We start from the raw sequence: 25,926 nt of genomic DNA, 5'->3' as shown, positions 1-25,926 counted from the left end.
AAAAAAATCCCCTTTTCTCCCTCATTTGCCACAGAAATAAAGGGGACACTTTCCATTATCATGGAGTGTCATGTTTGGGACTGCTTCACTGAAATCAACACTCAAGGTTTTGAACCACAGACATAGAGAAATCTGTGGCCTAGAAAGGGACTTGTCTTAACTACTTATGGTGGGAAGAAGATGAAGTGGCAGTCAAAAAAGCTAACAGTTTTGGGACTCGTTAGGAAAGGGATAACACCAGCAAGGAGCGGATACCGGTGCCACATGTCCAGCTGCACTATAGACGAGCTGGCAGTAGCAGCCTGAGGCTAGGCGCGGGCAGAGCAGATGTGCTGTAATGTCTGTCTGGATTATCTCCGGAACAGTGGCCCTTGAAAGGCACATGGCATTTTTCAAAACGTTAGCCCGGCTGCTGCTCGTTCTACGGATCCCCGGCAGGCCGGCCCGCCCGGGGCTAACCCCGTGCTCCCCCCGCGTCTGATGCACTCGGAACAAAGCACCACATCCTGCTACCTGGGAGCGATGCCCCCTCCCGCCAACGCGCCTTGCGCGAGCCGCTCGCTGCGCTGGCCGGCCTTCCATTGGCTGAGCGCCGCTCGCGCTCGCCGTCCCCCCACCAGCCTGTGGCACGCGGGCAGGTACTTCTGTCCCGCCCCTGGGCTCAGCGTGGCGTTACTGAGTCTGCGCGACTCTTCCAAGCTGGCGGGACTTTAATTCATGGGTGGGAGCGCCTCCATGACCACGCCCACGGCACTTGTGCGCCCCTCTCCGCCCGGTATCGGGTCTCTCGGCTTCCGCCATCGCCATGGAGCTGGGGTGGGAAGAGCAGCGGGTGCTGGAGGAGCTGATGGAGAAAAGTGTCTGTGAGGAGCTAGCCCCGCCGGAGAGGTACCGCCCGGGGGAGGGAGCCGCCACAGCGCGCGTTGTTCGAAATAGGAGCGGGGCTCAGAGCCAGCCGCCTTCTCAGCCTCCCTGGCGCTCTCCGCCCTCTCGCTGCGGGGACCGACCCGTCCTTTCCGCCCCGTGTCCCGATTGTCCCGGGCCCCTCGCTCCGGGGATCCCTGCGCCGTGTGCCGAGAGCCCCGCGCCGGGGGCTGTCATTCCCAGCCCGGGAAACGGCTCGGAAAGCAGCTGCAATTGTAGCCTGAGCTTTTTCACTGTGGCTGGTGGCTCTGTGAGGTCGGTGGTCCCAACATGCATTCTCTGGTAGGAACTAAGGAGTATCGTTTCCTGGAACCAGCTTACAGGCTGCGTCTCTGTACTGAGGAAAGGGGTGGCTGCGAGCCACGTTGCAGAGATCCCCGGTCTGTCTTTGGGGTGGGAGGGACGGAGCCTCTTTCAAACAAGACGAAAACCTCCTTGGAACAAATTGAATTTGGAGTTTCTACCCCAGCGGTTCTCAAATTTCATTGCACTGTGATGCCCTTCTGACAACGAAAATTACTACATGACCCCAGGAGGGGGAACCAAAGTTGGAGCCTGCCGCTTGGGGGCGGGGGTCCAAAGCCGAAGCCCAAGGGTTTCAGCCTCAGGCAGGGGGCTTGTAAAGTGAGCCTTGTCGCCACCAAGTGCTGAAGCCCTCAGGCTTCGGCTTTAGCCCCAGGCCTACCCCAGCAAGTCTAAGCCAGCCATGGTGACCCCATTAAAATGGGATCGTGACCCAGTTTGGCGTCCTGCTCGTAGTTTGAGAACTGCTGTCCTAGACCAGTGCGTTGCTGATGTAGGCTCTAGAGTTGAAAGCTTATACTCAAATAAATTTGTTAGTCTCTAAGGTGCCACAAGTACTCCTGTTCTATTTTCAATCAGGTTTCTCAGAAAAACTCTACCTTGGGATAAGATATGGCAGAGGAATGAAAACTTGTTTTACGTTAGGAATCTTGCTTCAGACTTAAATATGGAGTGGCTACTGCCTCCAAACACCACTGTGTATTTGGCTATATTAATGCAACCATTTCTTAAGTTTTCAGAAGAGAGCAGTTGACTTCTGTGACACAACACTCAGCAAAGGTTTGAACAACAGATACTGTGTATTAAGAATCAACATAATACAGAAAAATGAAGATGGTCCTGAGAAACACCTGACAATTACAGCTTCTCAATCACTTGAAGATACAGAACTGTGTATTCTAAAGAATGACTGGTAACCGATACGTAAATATAAACATTTTCTGTGATGGGGATGTGTTAGATGATGAACTAGTTCTCTGCATGCTCTTCAGGGTGGGTTTTTTTATAGGGGTGTCAACTGATCAAACAATAATGGAATTCCATTTATTTAAATATTTTTGGATGTTTTTTACATTTTCAAATGTATTCATTTCAATTACAACACAATACAAAATGTACAGTGCTAATTTTATATTTTTATTACAAATATTTGCACTGTAAAACAAAAAAATAGTATTTTTCAATTCACCTCGTACAATACTCTAGTGCAGTCTCTTTTATCATGAAAGATGAACATACAAATGTAGAATTATGTACAATAAAACTGCATTCAAAAATAGAACAATGTAAAACTTAAGCGCCTACAAGCCACTCACTTCTTGTTCAGCTAATTGCTCAGAGAAACAAGTTTGTTTACATTTGCGGGAGATAATACTGCCAGCTTCTTGCTTACAATGTCATCTGCCAGTGAGAACAGGTGTTCGCATGGCACTTTTGTAGCCAGAATTGCAAGGTATTTACATACCAGATATAACTTAAATAATTTTTTCACATCTTAGCTCATAGAGCCGAGAAGTTCATATACCCCTTCGTGCTTCGGCCACCAATGCTTCCATGCTGAGGACACTTGTTAAAAATATAATGTGTTAATTAAATTTGTGACTGAACTCTTTGGGGGAGAATTGTATGTCTCTTACTCTGTTTTATCCACCTTCTGCCATATATTTCATGTTATAGGAGTCTCGGACCCAGCACATGTTCATTTTAAGAACATTTTCACTGCAGATTTGACAAAACACAAAGACCAGTGTGAGATTTCTAAAAATAGGTACAGCACTCAACCCAAGGTTTCAGACTCTCTGAAGTGCCTTCCAAAATTTGAGAGATGAGGTGTGGCACATACTTTTAGAAATCTTAAAAGAGCAACATTTTGATGCAGAAACTACAGAACCCGAACCACCAAAAAAGAAAATCAACCTTCTGCTGGTGGCATCTGACTCAGATGATGAAAATGAACATGCATTGGTTCTTACTGCTTTGAATCATTATCGAACAAAACCCGTCATCAGCATGGACGCATGTCCCCTGGAATGGTAGTTGAAGCATGAAGGGACATATGAATCTTTGTGCATCTGGCACGTAAATATCTTGCAACACCGGCTACAACACTGCCATACAAACACCTGTTTTCACTTTCAAGTGACATTGAAACAAGAAGCGGGCAGCATTTTCTCCAGGAAATGTAAACAAACTTGTCTGAGCAATTGGCTGAACAAGAAGTAGGACTGAGTGGACTTGTAGGCGCTAAAGTTTTACATTGTTTGTTTGTATTTTTGAATGCAGTTTTTTTTTGGTACATAATTAAGTTGATCTTTCATGATAGATTGCACTACAGTACGTGTATGAGGAATTGAAAAATACTATTTTTTTGTTTATTTCTATATTTTTTATTACAAATATTTTCACTATAAAGTGAGCACTGTACACTTTGTATTCAGTATTGTGACTGAAATAAATATACTTGAAAATGTACAAAAACATCCAAAATATTTAATAAATTTCAATTGGTATTCTATTTAACAGTGCGATTAAAAAAAAAAAAATTGTGATTAATCGCAATTTTAGAGTTAATCGCATGAGTTAACTGTGATTAATCCACAGCTTTAGTTGTTTACTGTCTTAGATTAAAACAAAATTCAGAGTATATTATCTTAATACAGTTGACTTAATATAATATCAACATGTTAGTGCCTTTTATTAATCTTGAGAGCAGCTGGTATCAAATGTCAATTATATTGTTATCTGACAGTTTTCATATAATTTTGTCATGGCTTAATAATACTCTAACAAACATGCAAAATGGTGAAATTGTAAGTGGATAGTTTTACGTTTGATGTGCTAATTGCAGCAGTTAGTACTGGTCCCAGGTTTGAGCTAATTGAACTGATGCAAATATACAGAGATGTCCTTGCAGAATTGGCTGTTAAACAAGCTGATTGAAACACCTATGTTAAGTTTAGCACCACTGAACAGAAAAAGAGCTTATGACAAATTATAGAGGATAATAATTAGTAGGCAAAGGAAGCAACATTGATTGAATGCAAGAATCTCTTGCTTCCTGAGGCGACATGACTTGTAGGAAAACTGATTCTGTAAAGTATGTAGGTTGCACTTTTTCAAGATATTCAGTCTCAGTAAGAATGTCATAAACTTAGTTTCGTTTCAGATCACTAAATTTGAAAGTAGCTGTTTAGGAGAAAATACAGCGGAACTAGTTTAATGCAGAATCTCTATCCTCTGGATTTCATGGGCTCAGTTTGTGGGAGCTCTACTCCAGATGCTAAAGCAGTTGGCAAACTTCAGTTATATGAAAATAGGGCAATGCCAAAAAGCAATCACTTTAAATAAGTTAGGCTTTCAAGAAGAGCAAAGTTTGTGGTAGAGAATTAAATCTTGGTAGGGATGACATATTTTCAGAGTTTGATTGCATTTATAAGGGCCACTGGCAAGTACTTCTTCTCAAATGTCCTATTACAGTGGATAATCTGGTAGAACGTCTTCCTGATTCTGTTCTATTCTGAAGTCATTACTGCAGTTCTTAAAAACTGCTTAGATTTTACTTTCAAATGAGGCTATATAGAACTGATAAAAATCTTACAGAATTCTATTTGACATTACTGCAAATGAGTAGAAATGCAGTTTTGTACAAGGTCCATGATCATGTACAAGATCTGAGTGCAAAATATATTGGATTAGTTTGTGAGACTGCTCTTACTTGGTGGGGTTTGAATTATTTGAGTATCTGTGTGTTTGTCTGTAAAATGGAGATTTTGTGCAATTTTTTGGAAACATGCTTTCTCACAAATATTAAAAGATACTGTTTCTGTAACAGTCAGTGAAAATCATACACCTCTACCCCGATATAACGCTGCCCTCGGGAGCCAAAAAATCTTACTGCGTTATAGGTGAAACCGCGTTATGTCAAACTTGCTTTGATTCGCCGGGTGGGCGGGGCTGCGCTCTCCAGAGTGCTGCTTTACCCCGTGTTATATCTGAATTCGTGTTATATCGGGTTGCGTTATATTGGGGGTAGAGGTGTACTTGTTTTACTAGTGTAAATTGCTTTTTATTTAATTTTTCAGTGCATTCTCCAGGCTAATTTCTTGAAAAATTGGATGGTTTACTCTGATTTTTGGAATATGAACTTCATTTCCAATATATCCTTATGTCTTGCAAATTGTTATTGTAATTTGTAATTACTTTACAGGTATTCTGTTCCAGTAGTTCCAGGAGACATCATTCACTTAGAAGGAGATTTTCATTCTGGTACCTGGATAATAAATAGAGACTCTGGATATCTAATTCTGTACCCAGACTTGCTGCTTTCTGGCACAACAGTATCAAATAGTATTCGATGTATGAGAAAAGCAGTACTGAGTGAAAAGTTCAGGGTAAGTGGTGAAACCATGGAATATACAACATTTTAAAACTAGTGACAAATCACATCGAAAAAAGTCCATGCTCTGGAGCAGGGACATGAACATTGGCCGATAGTGGCGTTTGTCTGGGCTGTGCCTTTTGCCATTCATGTGAAAATCTGCTGAAATTTGGCCAAGTTATAAACCTATGAAAAATCTTAGTTTGCACATTATCAGAGACTTTGTGGAGCTTTGCAGCTAAGTTCACTGGAAAATTCCTTGTGTGCTGAGCAGGACTTTACCTGTAATTGCAGCTTCGGGCTGCTGCAAGCCAGGGTTGGATCCAGGCGCAGGAACTGAAAGCAGGGAAAATCTTCCTGTTCTCTCCCTGTTGCCTCCCAGATAGCATGGGTGAGGAAGCAGCCTGATTTGAATGCAGAGGAGTGGGGAGAGTTCATGGTTCCATTCCAGTGGACTGAGGAGAGGCTGGTCCCTACTGCTGGCAGCAGCATTCAAGGTTGGGGGTGCTGAAATGAGCCCGCTGCTGCCTGCGTTGGGGAGGGATGTAAGGGCTGGGGGCGGTGCCGTTCTGCTGTTTGGATAGGGGTGACTGGCCCATGCATTCTGGGATGCAGTGGCAACTCCCTCCTGGGGACCAGGGTGTCGAGCGGGGCTGACTGTTTGGCAGAGAGGGGAAGATCCTAAAATGCCTTACCTGCAGAAAGTATTGAACCAGCAGGGAGAGTTCAAGGAGTGTGTGTGTGGGAGGGGGGCAGGGGCTCTTGCAAGGGCTGAAGCTCCTGGGAGAGGCTCCTGCTTTCATGGGTTTCTAAATCTCTGTGGTTTTTAATTAAAGCTCTTGAAAGCTAATAGGTACTCAAATCCCTGCTATGTATGCCTATGTTGCCTATATGTGTATGTATTCCTGATAAGTCACATGAAAAAACACCTTACACTCTTTAAGTCTTCTTACAATATATTAATATATAAAAGTGCAAGCTTGCCCATGGACAAAAATTTAGTGCTCAGTGGAGTCTGTAACCCACTCAGAAAAAACAAATTTAGAGGGGATGTTAGAAGGTAACCCTAATGAAAAAAGGGCTTACTCATGAGGATTTATGACCCGTTTTATGTACATTACAGTAAAATGTATTGCTGGTTGTGATTTTTTTTTTTTCTTGTAGAGTTGTGAGTCCAGTTCACGGCAGATGCTGATTGGTACAATCCTTCATGAAACTTTCCAGCAAGGAGTAACAAATAACTTTGCACACGAAAAACTACAAGAACTTGCCTTCAGAACTGTCCATGGACCAAAGTATCTAAAAGAAATGTAAGTGACATTGCAGATATCTGTCTAGATTTGAAGGATGGAAGAAGATAATAGTTCTGTCTTCCAGTTTAAGTGTTGTCTGTGGTGCAATAACTCTTTTAAAGTGCAGGATATTCAGAAGTAGGATTACTAATTGAAGAATATTCCACCAAAATAATCTTTGTAGAATTCATCTTTTTTATAAAGACACTTTCTGGTCTGAGAGTAAAAATACTTTATTTAAATTGAATTCAGCAACTAAATAAGCCTTCAAAACCATAGCCACTTGGGAGAGGTGAGTAAAATTATTTTTTTGGCAGGGTGGGCAAGTGGATTTTTTTGGCCTGGGATATTAGATTTTCATGAGTTTTTCAAACCTTAGCGAAATGTGACAAACGTAATTTAAAAAAATACTGTACCGATCCCTAGAAAATTCTCAACTGACAAAACAGTGTGGCCTCTCATTTTTATATTACTAATCTAATTATTTTATGCCACTCATCTTAAATTCTACCTAAACACACTAACAGTTACAGAAATCTCTCTTCAATTCCCAAACTCCAATTTTTTTTTGCCAAGTAAAAGTATTTAATATTTGAAGTATTAGATTCTACGTTTTGATCTGAAGGCTATCAGATTTGTGATGCTAATTGCAAGACTTTGATTAACTTTGCTACAAAGTCCATCAATTATGAATAAGGCTCTGTCTTTGTCACAAAAGTCATGGATTCCGTGACTTCTACAGCAGTCCCGTGTGGCTGACTCAGGAGGCGCCTGAGCAGCTTGGGCTGTCCCTGGGTCAGTTGCACTGGCTGCTGCTGGGGCAGTCTTTGTCCCCTCCTGCCCCCGTCCCCCAGCAGCAGGAGTTTGGGTGTGTGGGGGCTCAGGGCTTGGGACTGCTGCTTACCTGAGCGGGGCTCCCCCTTCTTCCCAGCTCCCCTAGCTCCACATGCTGCCTCTGCCTGCAGCCAGGTACTGCGCCCACAGCTCCCACTGGTCACGGTTCCCAGCCAATGGGAGCTGCAGCACTGGGCTTGGGGCAGAGTGGAGGTAGCTCTAGGGAGCTGGGGCCTCTGCTTCCCTGGAGCTGGGTAAGGAGCCTGTCCCAGTCCCACCAACCCTCGCCCCCAGCACCCGTTCCCCGGGGCCATGACTCTTCCCCCCTCTCTCCCCCAGCACCTGCAGTGTGCCCTCCCACAGGCCGCAACTTGCCCCCTGAGCACCTGCGCCCCCCTCCCCAGCACTCAGGGGCCCAGCAGCCAGGCCCACCAAACTCTTCCTCCCTCGCCCAGTTTTAGTCAGGGGTATTTTTAGTAAAAGTTATGGACAGGTTATGAGCCTGTGAATTTTTATTTACTACCCATGGTATGTCCATGACTTTTACTAAAAATATCTGACTAAAACGTAACCTTAATTATGAACTTAAGTTGTGCAGAAAGTACTTTCTAAATCACAGGCTGCGGGGAAAAATTTCAATGGTCACTTGTCCATGGACAGTTAGAAGTTCAAATATACTGAACTGATAAGAAATATATTTGTCCCAATTCTCAGGTTGGGGTCTTATTCTCCCATGTGAGTTAACCATAGCAGCAATGTTTCATTTTATCTAAAGGTATTTCTTGCTCTTCTACTTGCTTTGTTGGTAGCTATTGTGGCAGGTTTCTTGTTTTAATTTTTGGGGGTATTTTCCTTCAGTTGTTTTAGTGTTTAATTTTGTCATCGCTTTAAAATAAACTAAAATGCCACTCCTATCATCATTCTAAACTTGAATTAAAATTGAGACATGTAATTCAATTTAAGTAATTCTAATGCATAAATAAACTTAAGGATAATGGATGTCAGGTTTGAAATGTAGACCTGATAATACAGAATACCACTAATCTAGTCCTTAGTTAGTGCTGCCTAACATTATAGAAGAGGATCCTGTGACTTTGTTCACATAAATGTTCATAGTCCCCTTTGAAGCCTTTCCTTTTGTTTTTAACTGAGGCTAATATTTAGTAAACTACTTCAGAGTGCACAAATATTTGTGTGTAAATCTTTCAGCAGAGATTTAATTTTTCTTTATAGATGTTTATAACTAATTGTCTCAGATGCTCCATTACGGTACACTCTTAACTTCACATAGCAATCCTACAGTGCAGAAAGTTAAACACTTTTGTGTAAGGTTTCAGAGTAGCAGCCGTGTTAGTCTGTATCCACAAAAAGAACAGGAGTACTTAAGTCTTTGCAGGATGGAGGTCCAAATAAACTAGATTCCATATTCAGTTTTGAATCTATTTTCCTTCACCCTATATCATTCCTTATTTTCTATGTAATACTCAACGTGTATGGGTTCACTTTTACAGGTACTACTTAAATCTGAAACAAGAAGAAATCATGCAAGAGATAGAAGAATATCTTCCATCAATATCTAAATGGGCAGAAGACTTCATGCACAAACCTAGTCAAGCTAACCACAACAAAATGCAGCTAAAACTGTAAGAAAACATTACTTGCTCATCAAAACCTGTTTTATTGTTACCTAGCAAATATATCACTAGTGAAATTACTGAACTTTGTCGCATTAATTTGTTTGGTTCATCTTAATTTTAAAGCAAAAACCTTTATTCTTGTATGCGTTTATTGATGTGGAGCTGACTCATGGCCTCGCTGTCTAGAAAGTTGGCCTTGTTATGCAACGAATGACTTGGTCCACAGCAAGCTACTTGTTTAGCTGCAATTGCGTTGATTGTGAAACAATATTACAGATATTACAGGTGTTCATGGTGATGGAGAATGGATCTTGTAGAAATAACACCTTTTGTTCTTAAAAAGATTCTAGTCACAGTACTCAGTGTTGGCCAATTCACAGAGTAGAAATTTTAGCATTGGAAGAACGAGGTTATTGGATCAATTGACTAAGCTATAAAAATAAAAATATGTAGTTAAGATTGAAAAGCTTTCTTCCTGCATATGCTTCCCTGCCATTTGGCTGCCTGCTCCCAGGGATGTAATGGTCAGTCACCTGGTGCTCTATTTCCTTTTTATTCCTCAAGAGTGCCAATTTAACTATAAAAGTGCTTTTTAAATAGTGTTAACTTCAAGGTAACTTATAAAAAGGATAAATATTTTGAAGATCAAATAAGTCATTTTCTTCAGAAGGAATTCATGACACTTTAAATTTTGCACATCTGAAACAAACATTTGAATTACATTTTTAAAAACATAACTTCTTCAGACTGAGAAATTACCACATCAGTGTACAATTTAAGGTAGCCTTTTGAGTTGAAGCCTGATCCACATATAGAAGGTTTGCTTGAGTGGGCCTTAACACTCTAGCCATCTTAAATTAATGGCTAATACTACACATGTAAATATCTTTGCCACTGCAGTGCATGCACACTAACAGAAGTTCCCTGTGAAGATTTAAATCTTTGGAACTCTCATGGGTATCTGTTTAGAGAAATACAGCAGCTTATATCTGTTTCTAAAGTAGTCTTGTAACTCTTCAGGTGATGACAAAGTTACTTGTTTTTTAAATTTATTTTGTTTTCCTCCTAGACCAAGTGAAGGAAAAATAGAAGATCTATCTTGTAATATTGAGGTTACAGAGTTCCTGGATATTGAAGAGAATATCTGGTCTCCCAGGTTTGGATTAAAGGGCAAGATTGATGTTACAGTTGGTGTGAAAATACACCGCAAGTCTGGAACGCAATATAAGATAATGCCATTGGAGCTTAAAACTGGCAAGGAATCTAACTCCACAGAACACAGAAGTCAGGTAGAAATGTTAAATGTTCAGTATACACAATTGTAATATACTCGTTTGCACTTCATCTAATAAATGATGGCTGAACCAGTTTATATGTAATATAGTTAGGTATTATGGATGGCTTATGATCTCAAACCTGTATTTATGAATGATGAATTGAGGAATGTGGAAGTGTTTACGAACTACCACCTTCAAGCAGAGGTCGAGATTTCCATAAGGGAGTGAGGAGGTAATCTCAATGAGGAGCCTTTTGCTGAGTCTTCTTTATTGGCCCCAGTGGAGGAAACCAGGATCATTGTGTGGAGACCCTGTATCTTTAACCCCCAGAGCCTTTGTGGGAGGCTTTGCAGAAGAGAGAATATAGCTTGAAATTTTGTTCTCTTTCAGGAGATTTCTTCAGGGCTGGATGAGTAACTATTCATTCCTCCATAGCTGATACAGTAACTCCCCACTTAATGTCCTCTTAACGTTGTTTCGATCTTGTGTCCCTGCTCAGTTATAGAACATGCTCCATTTACAGTTGTGCAATGCTTCGCTATAACGTTGTTTGGCTGCCTGCTTTGTCCACAGCTGGCAGCTCCCCTACACCCCTCCCGCCCGCTGGCAGACGCCGCGGATCAGCGCCTTTCCCCTGCCTCCTGCCTGTGGCAATCAGCTGGCTTGCGGCGTTCAGGAGGGAGTGGGGAGGAGCGAGGACTCAGTGTGCAGGCTCCCCCCTCCCTCCCCAACACCACAAGCCAGCTGATTGCTGGGGGCAGGAGAGGGAGGGAGGAGCCTGTGTGCTGAGTCCTTGCTCCTCCCCCCCTGAACACCGCAAGCCAGCTGATTCCCGTGGAGAGGGGGGAGGAGCGAGGATGCTGCATGTGGAGTAAAGGGGTAGAAGAGGCGGGTTAAGGGTGGGGGCTTGGGGGAAGGGGTGGCGTGGGTGGGCTGAGGGTTAAGTCCCCCCGCCCCTGGTGCTTGCAGAGTAGGGGAAGCTGCTGCTGCTGCGCAACATGCTTCTCCTAGCCTACAGCACCTTCTGCCTCATTGTCTCCAGTGCCAGTGGGCTGTACCTGTGTGGGGTAAGGCGGGGGCACCTCCCAACTATAGTACTGTACGGCAAAAAAAATTCCCTTGGAACCTAACCTCCCCCGTTTACATTCATTCTTATGGGGAAATTGGATTCACTTAACATCGTTTCACTTAAAGTCACATTTTTCAGGAACATAACTACAACATTAAGTGAGGAGTTACTGTACCACAGAGAGGCCTCTTCAGGGCCCAGAGAAGGGGAGGTATAATGTTACAGAGGTGGCAGAGTATGGGTATTTACTTCTGGCATCACCAACTAAATAAGCAATTCTCAAATTTCAACTTTTTTAGAGATTTTTCGTATGGAAGAAATCTTTAATGAAAAACATCAATTAGATGATAAGCATTTATTCTTTTTAATCTTGTTGGCAATGATGAGGCTGCTTAACTGTACAACCTTAATATATTCACATGACTTATGCATATTATGTAAATATCAAAATACACTAATATTTTTTAAATGTCTTCAGGTTGTTCTGTACACCTTGTTGAACCAAGAACGAAGAGTGGATCCTGAAGCTGGATTTCTTCTTTACCTTAAAACTGGCAATATGTATCCTGTGTCTGGCAATCGTATGGATAGGAGAGGTGGTTTTTCCCAAAAACAGTGCTTAACTATTATAATTTCTAAGAGGTTTTTTCAACATTAACAGTTACTAAATTGTTCACTCTTGAAAATATTTATACTGGTTGATGTACCATTTCCAGGAACTAGTAAACAGTGTTGAGATAAGTTATTTGTTTTGACAAGAATGCTTAATTTTCCTGGAATAACTTTGGATATAAAAAAATACACTACACCAAAATTATCTTTGATGAATACTGTTTTTGTTATGTACGTGCCCACTGTTTGGGGCTCCAAATCAATTCATAAATACTCACTTTTTTTTCCTGTTTCTAACCCTGAAAGACTAACTTTTTTTAATTTTTTTTTAACAGAATTGCTAAAGCTAAGAAACCAACTGGCATTTTATTTATTCCACAGTATGTGTAAATCTGCCCTGGGAAATAAGCAAACACAACTTGCCTCTTTGCCTCCTCTAATTGATGATAGTCGGGCCTGTAAATATTGCTCACAAATGCACAACTGCTTTCTTTATAGCAGGTAAAAGAAACTTTCAGACTTTGGATAGTAAACACTTTAGTTTAAAAAAAAAATAAAAAATATCAGTTTTGGATTTTTTTGTGGTGATTTCACAGCATTGATTAACACTTGCCCTGAGTATGCAATGACTTTCTCCAAAGATAAGTATTGCTCCATTGATTCTTCCCCAACCTTGACAATTTAAGAATTTGTTCCTACAGAGGCTTCTCCAACTGTTTATCTTTATACTCCATGAGTCGTCCCACTGAAGTTATATACACAAGCCTTTGCAGGGTTGGGGCCTAAATTTGTGATTTATCTTAAGGCTTGTCTACACAGGTAATTGACTGTCATAGCTATAAGAGGAATAATTACACCAGAGTGGCATCCACATGGGGAGTTATGCTATCATCACTATGCTGATATAATTATTATGCTAGAGCTATACTAAAAAAAATTTCCACATAGAGAAACCCTTAATGACTGTTTAGTGCATCCTAACTTCTGAAAACTTTCTGCACTTTATTAAAAATTCAACTTTTAAAATTATTTTTTTTTGCCTGTCCAACGGTAGTGAACTTTATATTTTTATTTTATGATAAAATACAATTAAAGGCAGTCTCAGATATTAAATGGGTTTTCAATAAATTAATTTATTAATTATAATAATTCATTAGTATATTAAAAATTCAGATTTACATCATTTATATGCATTGGGTATGAGAGAGTATCCCTAAACATCGTGGCCAAAATTGTATGCCTAAAATTATATGGTGGGGCGATCTGGCCCCACATGCCTACACACAATAAGTTTTTTTTCAAATTTAAATCACCTATACTCCTGTGATATTTTCCTTTTTAAATTCAGTCTCAGTGTGTCATCAAATAAAGACCATCTTAAAGCTGCCTGGCATTTTTAGTTAGGTTAAAATTGTTTCCTTTCAGAAGTGTTTTCACACTTGACGCTATACCAAAAAGTCTACAGGTATTGCATTTGAAACAGTTGGGGGGGGCGAGCCCATTATGTATATTATGTAAGTGTGTACATTAAGATAAGGGGATTTCATGTTCAGAAGACAAAATGATGCTATATTAATAAATATAGCCTTCAGATTCTTTACACACCTGTGGTTCATCTTATGAATAGAGAGAAAATTATGCTTGAATTATTGAAAATAAAAAGTGAAATTTTCATCTGTGGACATGCCAAAATTATTACCAGGGACATCCAGTCACCAATATGAAAGTACTAGTATAAATAAGGGATGTAAGAACTGGTTCTGTATTTGGAATTTCATGCCCCCATGTAAAGACTTGAAATAGGATGCTCTTCCCCTAAGTTTGATTTGTTCAAATAGATATTTTCATTTAGCTTTTGTGTTTTACCTTATAGTATAAATGCTACTGAATTTATTAAGCAAAAAAAGGAAAAGTCATCTTAACTTGATGCTTCTGTCTATTTTTAGAGCTGTAGAGCAACAGATGGATAATGTCCTTATTCCTCCTGCTGTGGTACCCATTATTGAAAAAGAGACCCAGCATCTGAAATTGTCTCACTTAAAGTATTTCAGCCTGTGGTATCTGATGTTAACCTTGGAGTCACAGTGCGGAGAGGGCAAAAAGGGACGTAAAAATATATGGCTGATGCCTGCTTCAGAAAGGTAAGTTGGGAGTGAGGGCATTGTCTATGGACAGCTCTTACCTGCTTGGTTTCTTGTAACTCATTGTGTCTCCTGCGAGAGATGAGATTTTTCTTTCAATCCTTTGGTAAATACTCTGATATACAGTTACCGGAGATAGCCGGAAGTGCTAGCTCATCTGTGAGGGGTGGGGGGGGGGTCTATCAAAAGTATTGGGTTGGTAGATCTGGTGGTGTGATATCAGCAACCTGTTAGGTGCTTCTTGGGGAGAGGAGGGGAACCACAGAAGACCCAGGAAGATGATAAATTGTGCTTTGCAATCTTATTTTATAAGAATGAAGGTAATACTTTTATTAGCCTCACCTCCGTGATGTGTGCAGTTGGATATTGTCTGCCACCCCAGCTCCTTGCGTTGCCTCCCTGAATCAAAGCTCTTGACAGGCTGTATTCTGCTCTGCGTTGTATTGCTAGTGCAGGCTGCTCCATAGATGGCTGAAAGTGGACTGGGGGTTCATGGTAATGCATCATTTCCTGTTAATCTCACCAGCAGCCATGCATAATTTTATTGGTGAAATGCAGTAAGAGACTGTTTCAGTGAAGCATGGGCAGTAATATTTATGTTTTACTACTGAAGCTTTAAAAATCAAACTTACATTATAGTGTGAGACAACCTTTGTTTTAGAATTTAATACTTTGACTTACCTTTGAGTAATCTCCACTGTGTTGACTTTGTAGACCACTTATCTGGGAGTTTCACAAAACAAGCCATGTACGTTTTGTATTGAAGCCCACATATGCTTGCTTCCAGCTTTATCGCTTTCCCTTTTGGGAAATAACATCTGATAGGGTAGTGTAAGGGGCGGGACTCACCCCTGTGGCACCCCCTACTGGTTGCTTTGGGGAATTAGCTCATCCAGCCTCTGGAGCGCCCTCTGCAGGCCAGTGATCCGCCTCTACTCTGGCCCTATGTCCCTCCCAGGACCCCGGTGCCCCTTGCTCTGGGTGCTGCCCCCTGGCAGTACCCACAGATCTGCGTGTCCCCTCCCTGGGGAACCCCCACCCACTATCCCCACCTTGCCTCAGTACCAGCCCACTGCCAGTCACCATCAAGCCCTCGCTCCCTGGGGCAGACTGCAGTATCAGCCACTCATCACTGGCAAGGGGGGTTTAGACCTGCTGCCTTGGCCTAGCCCTGGGCTGCCCTCTGCAACCCCCAGTACCTGTTGGCCTTAGGCTAGGCTGCAGCCTGGGGCTTTTCAGGCTGGAGCTCCCCAGCTCCTCAGCCTTTCCCCAGCCCTGCTCCACTCAGGTACCCTATCTCTGCTCCCTGCAGTCAGGCCCTTCTCTCTCTAAGTGCAGAGAGAGACTGTGTCTGAGCTCCTGGGTCCTTGCCTTTATAGGACCTGCTGAATCTGTTTGGGGTATAGCCCCAACTGCTGCCACTTCCCCCAATCAGCTCAGCCTTCACACTGCCTGCTCCCTGGGCTATCTTAGCTCCTTCCAGGAAGGAGCAGGTGTCCACCCTGCTACAGGTAGGATAGAAATGTAGTATTCATAGATGGTAGGGTGTGTTTTTTTTTTTTTTTTTTTTTTTTTTTAAGGCTAGAAGAGACCATTATGATCTAGACTGACCTGAATAACACACACCATATAATATCACCAATTAATTCCTGCTTCAATCCCATAACTTATGGTTGAGCTAGAATATATATTTTAGAAAGATATCCAGTCTTGAATTGATCAAGGCTTTGGAACGTAGCTAGTACATTTGTCTTGGGCAGAAAAAGACAGCCAATATGGTCAAACAAAACTACTGTAAGACACTACAATGAATTACTATTAAATCTTAAACTGATAAAAACCGACTTCTAGAAAATTACTTAAGGCAGCTTACACTTTTATTTTTAATGTGTTCATAGAGAAAAGGCTGGAGACTGCATTGGAAATATGATCAGAGTCGAACATGTGCAGGAAGCTTCTGAAGGACAATATCTACATTATTTCCAGCGTAAAAATGGTACCATGCCTGGAACAAACCTGTTGGTAGGAGATAGAGTTGTTGTGAGTGGAGAGAAGACATTACTTGGCTTGTCTGCTGGCTATGTTAAAGAGGTCAATGTGACAACAGTTTCCTGTTTATTGGACAGGTAATATAAACAGAAAAATATGGCTGTTAGAAAGGAAGTATGTGAGTGCTTTTTTTACAATCTTAAAATTAAGCACTTTTTTTTTTTAATGCCCACCATCATAAAAAACAAAAGCCCCACAGTGAATTCAAATAGCAAAACTTGGGCTAGGCCTGAGAACCTGTGTGTGTGTGTGTGTGTGTTGTGCCTCCACCCCCCCCCCCAGGGAGTTGTCCACCAATTACCTAGGCTGTTAGCTAATAAGCAAAATATTATGGCATGTTGCCAAGCTCCATCTATTTGTGACAACAAAATAAAGATGCTATTCATAGACTCTGTGGATCTTTATACTATATCATCCCTTTTCTTTCTTGAATGCAGTGGTGTTGAAATAACTCTTATAATGGGGGGGGGGGGTGCTGAAAGCCATTGAATGAAACTATAAACCCTATATATGATGGAAACCACTTCAAGCCAGAAGGTGCTGCCACACCTCCAGTACTCCTAGTTCTAGCATCCCTGCTTGAATGCTTTCATCACAGTGAAATGGATACCACTGCTGTTTTAAATTATCAGGCTTCAGAGTTCTCACCTTGCTGACATGAATAGGGGTAGTTTATTCCTTCTTGGAGCTATTGTTTCAGGCTGCCTGCATACGTCAGGCAACATCACTGACAACAATGCCATAGGAGGTCTATAAGCAATAAGCAGACGTGGAAGCAAAGGCAATTATATTCCTGCTTATTATTCCTATTATGTCTTTCAGGAACTTATCTAAACTCCCTAAGGACACTATATTTAGGCTAGATCATGAAGAAGGAATTTCTGGTATTGATGCCCCCCTAAGAAATCTTTCTAAACTGATGGAGAATTCTTCTGCCAGGTTTGTAGAATTGAATTGTTTTCAAATATTGTTTAGTAATTGTATAAATGTTCTCACTGATAGTAATTTTGTCTAATTCCTTTTTTTTTCTCCCTAGTGAAAAGCTTCGTAACTTAATAATTGACTTCCACAAACCACTGTTTATCCAGCACTTGAGCTCTGTTCTTCCTCCTGAAGCAAAGGAAACAGTTGCAAACATTTTAAAGGGTACACATATTTAACTCATAATAGCAGCTTAAATGTTTCTTTATTTTTGTAGGACTTCTCATATCCATTGACTGACATAATTAATCTGTTTAGAAATATATACATCAATTACAAAGCACCTGACACCTTGCATCAATAAAGTGTGAGCCTTTCCACTTTAAGATTCAGATCTGAGCAATTCAAACTTGCCCTTATTTCTAGTATTAAATTAGTCCTAAACTAGTAAAAAGGTGCACATTTAAGCGCTTTAATTTCTTCCTCTTGCAGACTATTGGAGGGAGCAGGTTCAAGAGAGAGTTACCTTTCACTAAAAACACCCTTTTACTAGCCCATAGTGTAACTGTGAGAACAAACAAAATTGATCCTGTAAATTTTAACTTCCATGGGGGGGAGGAGGGGCAGAGAGAGAATCTGTCAGATAACTTGGCCCCAAATCACCTGAGGCTTTCTAGATCCTAACCAACACTGGAAGCAAGTATGTAGCCACTGTGAAACACTGAGATAGCGTTATGTACTTGTAGCAGTCTCTCTTCTCTTCCCCCTCCATCTGTAGTGTCCAGGTGTTTTTCAGGGTAGCCCTAGATACAGTAACTTGTAGTAAACTAGTCTAGAGGCTAAAATTTTGATTATTGTGTTAAGGTCTGCATCAGATAGGAATGGGTACAGCCTCCTGGCTGGCAGCAAAAGGGGTAGGGGGAACAGAAGGAAGAAGAGCTGTGTGTACTTGAGAATTCAGAAGTAGTAATGGGTAAAGAATGACTCTAAGAATGCAAAACACACTGTTAAAGGTTAAAGATAATGACTTCTAGTAGAAAGTGCACTTGCAACACCTACCTATTAGTTTAAACATTTCTTCCTGCTTATCTGTTTCAACTGAGGCTTTGTCTATACTACCTTGCTTTTAGCGACACGACTGTGCCGCTAAAAGGTGCACAGTGTAGTTGTTAGTTGGAAGGAGAAAACTCTCTTGCTGACGACAAAAAAAACAAACAAAAAACCAACACAACCACCGGCGGCAGTGGCTTTGTCAGCAGGCACTCCCGCTGACAAAGCGTGGTTCACACCAGCGCTTTTCGTTGGTAAAACTCTTGTCATTCGAGGGTTTTTCTGTTTTTTTTAACACCCCTGAACAACAAAGGTTTTGCTGACGAAATTCCAGTTTAGACAAAGCCTGAGTTTTATCTGGGCTTAACCTAGGCTGGGTAACTTGCATCTGTTCTCTACTGGGAAAATGAACTCTGTTCTAATGTTTCTCTTAAATAGCAAGATGCTCTTGCCTGCATCTTTTTATCTCCCCTAGAAGCAATGCATACATGTCACTCTTGTTCAACAAAATGGAAACCCGTATTTGAGATCCTGTGTAGAGGAAGAAAGGGAGGAACAAATCATAAGCTATTAAGATTAATGTAGTTCTTCTGGAGCCAGGATAGACAATGAATACCTTCTTATCTACATTTCAGTATTTTTAAATAAAGTCTTTAGATACCATTTATAGTGTTATCAAAAATTATGCACCAGTAAACAAGTTATCTTTTTGTTATGATTTTTTAGTGGGGAGAACTAGCAGTTCAGGTTGCATATAGGATTAACTACAAATATTTAACTTTTTTCTTTTTCTAACTAAAGGTCTGAATAAGCCTCAGAAACAGGCAATGAAACAAGTGCTACTTTCAAAAGATTACACGCTCATCGTGGGTATGCCTGGAACAGGAAAAACTACTACAATATGTGCTCTAGTAAGACCATAATGTGACCTAATGTTAGAAGTAAATTGTTAATTTAAAAGCTTGGAGGGCAAGCATCAAATAAGCTGTATGTGAAGCATCCTCTTCACAATTGAGATTTATACAGGACAGCTTTCTGTCATTTACATTGAAATAAATATGGAGCCAGCTTTACGATAAAGAACATTAGCACTAGTAGAATGACAAAATGTATCCTTTGGTGTCAAGTGGTGTGTGTTTTTTTTTTTTTTTTTATTTATGTATTTATTTATTAAATCCCATCCACCAGTCCCATCCTGGAAGTGGGTGATGACATATTGATCAATTTACAATGTTTTAATGCTGTTACAATCCTTTGGCACCAGACTACAATAAAATCTTCCAAGTTTGAAGTAGATCTGAGGTTTGGAAACAAGCACTTCATTAGCAGTAGATCTGGTGTGAGAACCCAAGGTTTGTCTGCCCTGGGATATTAAGTGCTGGTGTAGCTGCACTAGTGAAAACTCCTAATGTTGGCCTGATTTAACCTGGTGAAGCTTACCCCATACAAATTGTGCTGCACTGGTAAGAGACAGGGGGTTTACATTGGTGGGTAAAATCCCAGTGTAGACAAGGGCCTGCTTGGGAATCTTGTCCCCTCATATGACTTTTTGGCTTCCTAGGTCCAACACCAATTCAGAAAAATGTAGACTAATTATCCTTTTAAGAAAGGAATTACTGATTCCTATATTCAAGCTAATATCTGGGTTTTTCTTTTCTCTCTCCTTGCTACTCTCCTATTTTAGGTAAGAATTCTTTATGCCTGTGGCTTCAGTGTTCTGCTGACAAGTTTTACACACACTGCTGTTGACAATATCCTGCTGAAGTTAGTCAGGTTCAAAGTAGGATTTTTGCGCTTGGGGCGAGCTCAGAAGGTTCATCCAGATATACGGAAGTTTACAGAGGAAGAAATTTGCAGATCCAAATCAATTAAATCTATAACTCATTTGGAGGAACTCTATAACAATCAAGTAAGAAAAATAAATGTTCAGTAGTCCTGCAACATATTTAGGACAGTATAAATTAGTGTATCTATTACAAATGCTGTACAGAGACAAAACTTACCTCAGAAGGGTCTGGGTGCCTCAGTGATCAGAAAAGAGATCCTCAATTTCTGTCATCAATTCAAGTTTGGCCATTGTCTATTGTGAATCAGGTTACCATCTGAGTCGGATGTGTGGGTTGTGGTGAGGTGTGTGAGATTTTTTTTTGCATTTCTTTTGCTTGTGTGAAATGAGCTGGTTTGTCATCGTTCACTTCTATTTGATGTTCTATTTGTATAATAATAGTGCCTGAAGATCTTTGACTGAGGCCCCATTGTGCTAGACTCATAAAATGATAATAAATACACACTCGTACTCACTCACCACTAAGACTGTCATTGCCCCAGAGAACTTACAGGAAGTGTCTACATCACAAAAAACTCTGTTAGTTGTCTTGTTGGTAGGCTCTGCAGCGAAGCAGAGGACTAAATTGGTATGGGAAGTTTACTTACATTTTTACCTTTGATCACTTCAGTTGGGGTGAGGAAGATTGCACTACCATCACCATATATGTCTTTAATCCAGAGAACAGGGACTTCCTGGAGGTACCCAGAGTTGATGCACTTTGCTGCCACCTGTCCTTAGTGTGAAGAAGTCTTGTTTGTGCCTGTCATGCGTCAGCACCCCTGCCACCCCCCCACCAGCCACTGGCAACAGAAACACTCCCCTCTAGGCCCCATAGGCCCCACTATCATTCTGTAGATTAGCAATAGGCACACTCAAGCCCTCCGAGTGTGTCCTTGGAATGTTCAGCCCCTGGTCCATTGGACACTTGCAGCATATTCCAAAGAAAAAGTACATCCCAATTTACCAGTTCTACCTCAGATTACTGCTGGGCTTAACTAACAGCACTTACGTTTGATTTCATGGTAAATCTGTTTATTTCACAAAGCATAGCAATTCAAGTAATAGGAAGTAGAAATTTTGGAAACAAATGGTTACTTACAAAAAATAACACACATTCTGAGCCTAGACTTGATTAACAAGTCTCATGTCTAATAGAGTATTGCTCACCCAAAATCCTTGCAGCGTTACATAGCCAGCTGGCTGTGACCCTTGTTTCATGAGACAATCCTGTTGTAAGTTTGTCTCCTAGGTGAAAAATTTGGAGTGCAATCCAAGACACTAAGTTATACGGGATCAATCTTTTGTCTTGATTCATAAGCAGGACACCCCCTTGCTGTTTTTCTTCCTGTCTATTTCCTCTTGTAAAATTCACAATATCTCAATGCGCATCTTGCTCAGTATGCAAATAGGCATACAGTGTATTGTAGGTATATAATACACAAGTGGCCAGACAGGGAGATGGATGTCCATCATCTTCTGCCTGAAGGGAATATCTCTGAGATAGTCACTGCCTGGTGACCTGCCTAGCTCTACAACTTTAAGAGCATCGTTTTCAGGATAGATATCAAACTTCTTAAGTATTAGCCATACATATATTTTTCAATTATTATGACAATCAACTTTCTCAACAAAAGATCTCACATGCCACCCTTTGGTGAACTATTATGCAGATATCTGTCCCAGGGGAACCTGTACAACCAATGCAGTCCTGTGCCTCCTGCCAGTTAACACCAAGTGGTCTCTGTCACAGACACCAGTCTCGAGGGCAGTCAGTCCAGCACCATTCACAAGCTCCATATTTGTTTAATTAAATTTAAAAATAGAATCCTAAACACTTAGCAGGAATGAATCCTGAACTGGATGCTAATCTCTGTATTCCAGAACTACTTTTGTTTTGTTTGTAAATCAATATATTGTAAAGTTTTTAGATTATAAGGTGTTTAAGGGCTATGTAAAACTCAGACTCCCAGTATTAAGGGTTAATGGGTTTTTTAAAAAATGTAGCTTTTATTTGATTAGAGATCAGACTTATTAATGTATAAATTGTATTTAAAATATGAAATGGGAAAAGGGAAGAAAATACCTTTTGATCTGTAAAATATGTCCAAATTTTCAGCCAGTAGTTGCAACAACGTGCATGGGAGTAAACCATCCAATTTTTGCTCGGAAACTGTTTGACTTCTGCATAGTGGATGAGGCTTCTCAAATAAGCCAGCCAATCTGCCTGGGTCCACTGTTCTATTCACATAGGTTTGTGCTGGTGGGGGACCATCAACAGCTACCTCCACTTGTACACAACACAGAAGCAAGGTAAGATAAAATGCTATTGGAAAAACGCAACGTGTGTGGTGTTGGGGCAACAAGTGGACTTTCAAGGCACTGACTTACGCATCTGATATTTTTTAACAGAGATCTTGGCATGAGTGAAAGCTTGTTTAAGAGACTGGAACAAAACAAGAATGCTGTTGTCCAGTTAACTGTGCAGTACAGAATGAATAGGTATTTAAAACTATTTCAGTTACTAGTGATTTTTTTAATGTAAATTTCAATCTATAAGACTTAAAACTGCTTTTGTTTTTAAACTCCATAGTAAAATTATGTCACTAAGTAATAAGTTGGTGTATGAAGGCAAATTGGAATGTGGCTCAGAGAAAGTGTCCAAAGCCACTGTTATCCTGCCAAACTTAAAAAACTTGACGCTGGAGCTGGAATTATTTGCAGATTCTTCAGAAACATGGATGAAAGAAACACTTGAGCCAAACAATCCTGTGTGTTTTCTTAACACAGAGAAGGTAAACTTTGCTTGCATACTTCCATTTATCTTCACGCTATGCTGCCTTCAAAATACTGTGTATTATTTTTATTTTAATGTTTGTAGACCATATTTGCAATATAGTTAATTGTTTAAAGTTTAAAATTCTCATGGCTTTTCCTTATCAAACTTGTACAACTTATAGAGTATAGGCAACAGTATGTTGTCTTTAAAAAAAAAAAAAAAAAAAAAAAAAAGTCTCTTCCAGTTGTATACAAAGTGTTCCGAACTTCAAATGCTGCATTAACTGAAATAATTTAGCCAAGAGACATTCTCATCCTCGTTGTTTGCTTATACTGTACAGCTACTGCTATAAGCACCACACTTCATGGTAAGCAGGCAAAAAGTCAATTCAGAAGTCTGAGCATTGGCTGTTTTGAAATGTTTTGCATCCAGCATCTTTAACGTTATGAAAAATTCTAAATGTGTTTTTCTTGAAATGTACTAACTTCATTAATATTGAGCCAAATTCTGCACTCAGTTACAAGAATGCAACATGAGTAACATGATTGGAAGTTCTGAATGTGTAACCAAATAGTATCCCTTTCTAACCATTAGGAAACTGTTTCTGAAGGTTTTCCATGGGGCAGATACGAGTTGCTTAGGATGAATGTTTCCTGCAGCAAGGCAGCTTGTGACACTGGTTGTAGGGAATTCTTCACAAAATCTTTCTCTTGGGATTGTACACCCTATATAATCTGCCTTGCTGTTCTGTACCTGACTATGGGCTGGAAGCTAACTTGCGGGAGGGAGTGAATTACTTTCGGAATGTATGATGATCATTCGTGGGGCTGGAGCTGGAATTATCTCGAGGGAAGGAAGGAGGCTGGATTGGAGCACTTCAATGGTTGTGGGAGGAGGATGAATGTTGTGGGCAGAGAACTTTGTGCTCTATCCACTATACGACACTGCCTAAAGCTATGTCTACACTGCAAACCTTACAGCGGCACAGCCACGCCACTGTAAGGTATGCAGTGTAGCCACTCTTTGTCAGCAGGAGAGAGCGCTCCTGCCAATAAAATAAAACCACTCCCAATGAGGGGTGGGTGGAAGCTTTGTCAGTTGGAGAGCATCCCCCACCGACAGAGCTGTCCACACTGGCGCTTTTCATCAGTAAAACTTTTGTCGGTCAGGATGTGTGTTTTGTTTTTGTTTTTTGTTTTGTTTTGTTTTTTTATTATTATTTTTTTTCCACACCCCTGAGCGACAAAAGTTTTACTGACGAAAGTGCACTGTAGGCATAGCCTAAGTCCTGTAAGGGAGGCAGCATGGTGTAGTGGTTAGAGCAGGTGATTGGGAGTTGAGGAAGTTAGCGTTTCTCCTCTCTAAAACTGATTTTTAGTTCCTTCTACATAGCTCTACAATGGCTTTGCATGGCAAACGGAAGGTAGTACAGATCTTTCCTCTGAGCCAGGGCTTGGTCGACTGCCCCCTCCAAGAACTCTCCAGAATTCCCAGCCTCCAAGCAGCACAGACAGCAGACTCCAGGTCTCCCTTTGTAGCATTTTCACGGGAGCTTGTCCATGCTCCCTTCTGTGGCTGGCTGCCTGCCAGAAAGATTTAACTAAGTGTATCTCAATTTCTTCATTAGCTTTGAGGATTTTCTTAACTATTAAAGTGTATTTTTTGTTTTTGTTGTGGCTTTCTGAGGAGGGTGTGAAGGTACAGCACCTCTCCTTCCCTCTTCATAAATGTCATAGAAGGCTGCTGAAACTCTGCTTCCAGATGGTATGTGGTCAAGGTCCATGGCAAGGTGGTTGAGTTCCTTTTTAATTGTACAGGAGTTTATCAAATCCTCTTCTCTCTCCCCCCCGACCCTCCAAGTGCAGGTTTACTGCTTTCTATCCAGGGTTGTTTTTTCCTGTCTGTTGCTTGCTTGTCAAGTAGTTTGAAAGGAAGAAGTCTTTCCTCTATTAAATTCCTAAATTTCATTTATGCAGTCTAGTGTCTCCCACAACTCTGTGAAATTGGGGCTGTTCCCCTACCTTCTACAGTTCTGGAAATGGTTCAGCATCACAGTGTAGCCTGTGTTGTCCATGCCTCCAGAATTCTCATTTCTGTGGCAGCAGTTAGTAGTGGTTTGCTTTGCTGCTGACCAATTCCTTTGCTAACTTTGATTTTTTAGTATGTTTTCAGGAGTAGTAAACTTCTCCTTTCCTGGATCAGGTAATTGGCAGCCTGGTGGCCTCAGGTACCTGGGGCTGCTTGCAAAGCACCTTCCCTGTGACACACACCTGCTGCCCCTCAGGCAATGGGAGAGCTGCCTTGGAAACATAAGGCTAAATAAAAGCAGCCATCTATATTGAGGGAGCATTTACAGTCTCTTCCGAGGGTGAATTATTCCCCTCCTATTCATAGCTATCTGACCCTGAGGAGCTGCAACTTCAATGCAGAAAGGCCTGATCAGCCAAGGTTTTTTCCCCAAGACGAATTTGCTACTGTGTGCAGGAAAATGCCGTCTTCTGTACAGCTCCAACCAGATGAGGTATTAGATGAGAATTCAAAGGGTGAATACCTGCCAGGGAAATCCCCGCCTGAGAAAGGAAATTCCCATGCATCCTTCTTTTTGAAGATGTAACCAGAGATGAATGGGACCACCTTGATAAGGGAAAGCATACAAGCAAAATATGTACTTAGCATTTTTTTTGACTGGTGCATGTTTTACAGTATTGATCAGAAATACCAAAGGTAGAGACCACTCTTAGGAGTAGTCTTTGATTTTCTTAGCTGGTTTGAGCATCCATGGATGCTTCCTGTTTTGCAAGAGGTGCAGTGGCCTGACTAGACTATCTAAAGGCC

General features: G+C 41.0%; 1 protein-coding gene across 3 annotated transcripts in view; it reads left to right on the top strand.

The window, feature by feature from the left end:
- Nucleotides 1–25,926, top strand: part of LOC117879912 (graves disease carrier protein-like) — a 66,793-nt gene that overhangs the window by 33,401 nt on the left and 7,466 nt on the right. For 2 of the 3 annotated variants that reach the window (XM_034775456.1, XM_034775455.1), the window contains 16 exons: nucleotides 1,961–2,140; nucleotides 5,435–5,618; nucleotides 6,770–6,915; nucleotides 9,243–9,374; nucleotides 10,438–10,657; nucleotides 12,193–12,310; nucleotides 12,662–12,827; nucleotides 14,273–14,467; nucleotides 16,366–16,593; nucleotides 17,339–17,455; nucleotides 17,553–17,662; nucleotides 19,289–19,398; nucleotides 20,172–20,396; nucleotides 22,432–22,625; nucleotides 22,725–22,814; nucleotides 22,906–23,107. In XM_034775456.1, the coding sequence (XP_034631347.1) occupies nucleotides 1,961–2,140; nucleotides 5,435–5,618; nucleotides 6,770–6,915; nucleotides 9,243–9,374; nucleotides 10,438–10,657; nucleotides 12,193–12,310; nucleotides 12,662–12,827; nucleotides 14,273–14,467; nucleotides 16,366–16,593; nucleotides 17,339–17,455; nucleotides 17,553–17,662; nucleotides 19,289–19,398; nucleotides 20,172–20,396; nucleotides 22,432–22,625; nucleotides 22,725–22,814; nucleotides 22,906–23,107 (2,617 nt within the window). Of the gene's footprint in view, nucleotides 1–709; nucleotides 889–1,960; nucleotides 2,141–5,434; nucleotides 5,619–6,769; nucleotides 6,916–9,242; nucleotides 9,375–10,437; nucleotides 10,658–12,192; nucleotides 12,311–12,661; nucleotides 12,828–14,272; nucleotides 14,468–16,365; nucleotides 16,594–17,338; nucleotides 17,456–17,552; nucleotides 17,663–19,288; nucleotides 19,399–20,171; nucleotides 20,397–22,431; nucleotides 22,626–22,724; nucleotides 22,815–22,905; nucleotides 23,108–25,926 lie in introns of those variants that run through there. The other variant, XM_034775457.1, reaches the window with a different exon arrangement.

Source organism: Trachemys scripta, chromosome 7 (genome assembly GCF_013100865.1).
Source record: "Trachemys scripta elegans isolate TJP31775 chromosome 7, CAS_Tse_1.0, whole genome shotgun sequence".
In the NCBI taxonomy this organism is placed as follows: Eukaryota; Metazoa; Chordata; order Testudines; family Emydidae; genus Trachemys; species Trachemys scripta.
The sequence above is the reverse complement of the archived record's forward strand: the minus strand, read 5'-3'. Positions and strand labels throughout refer to the sequence as shown.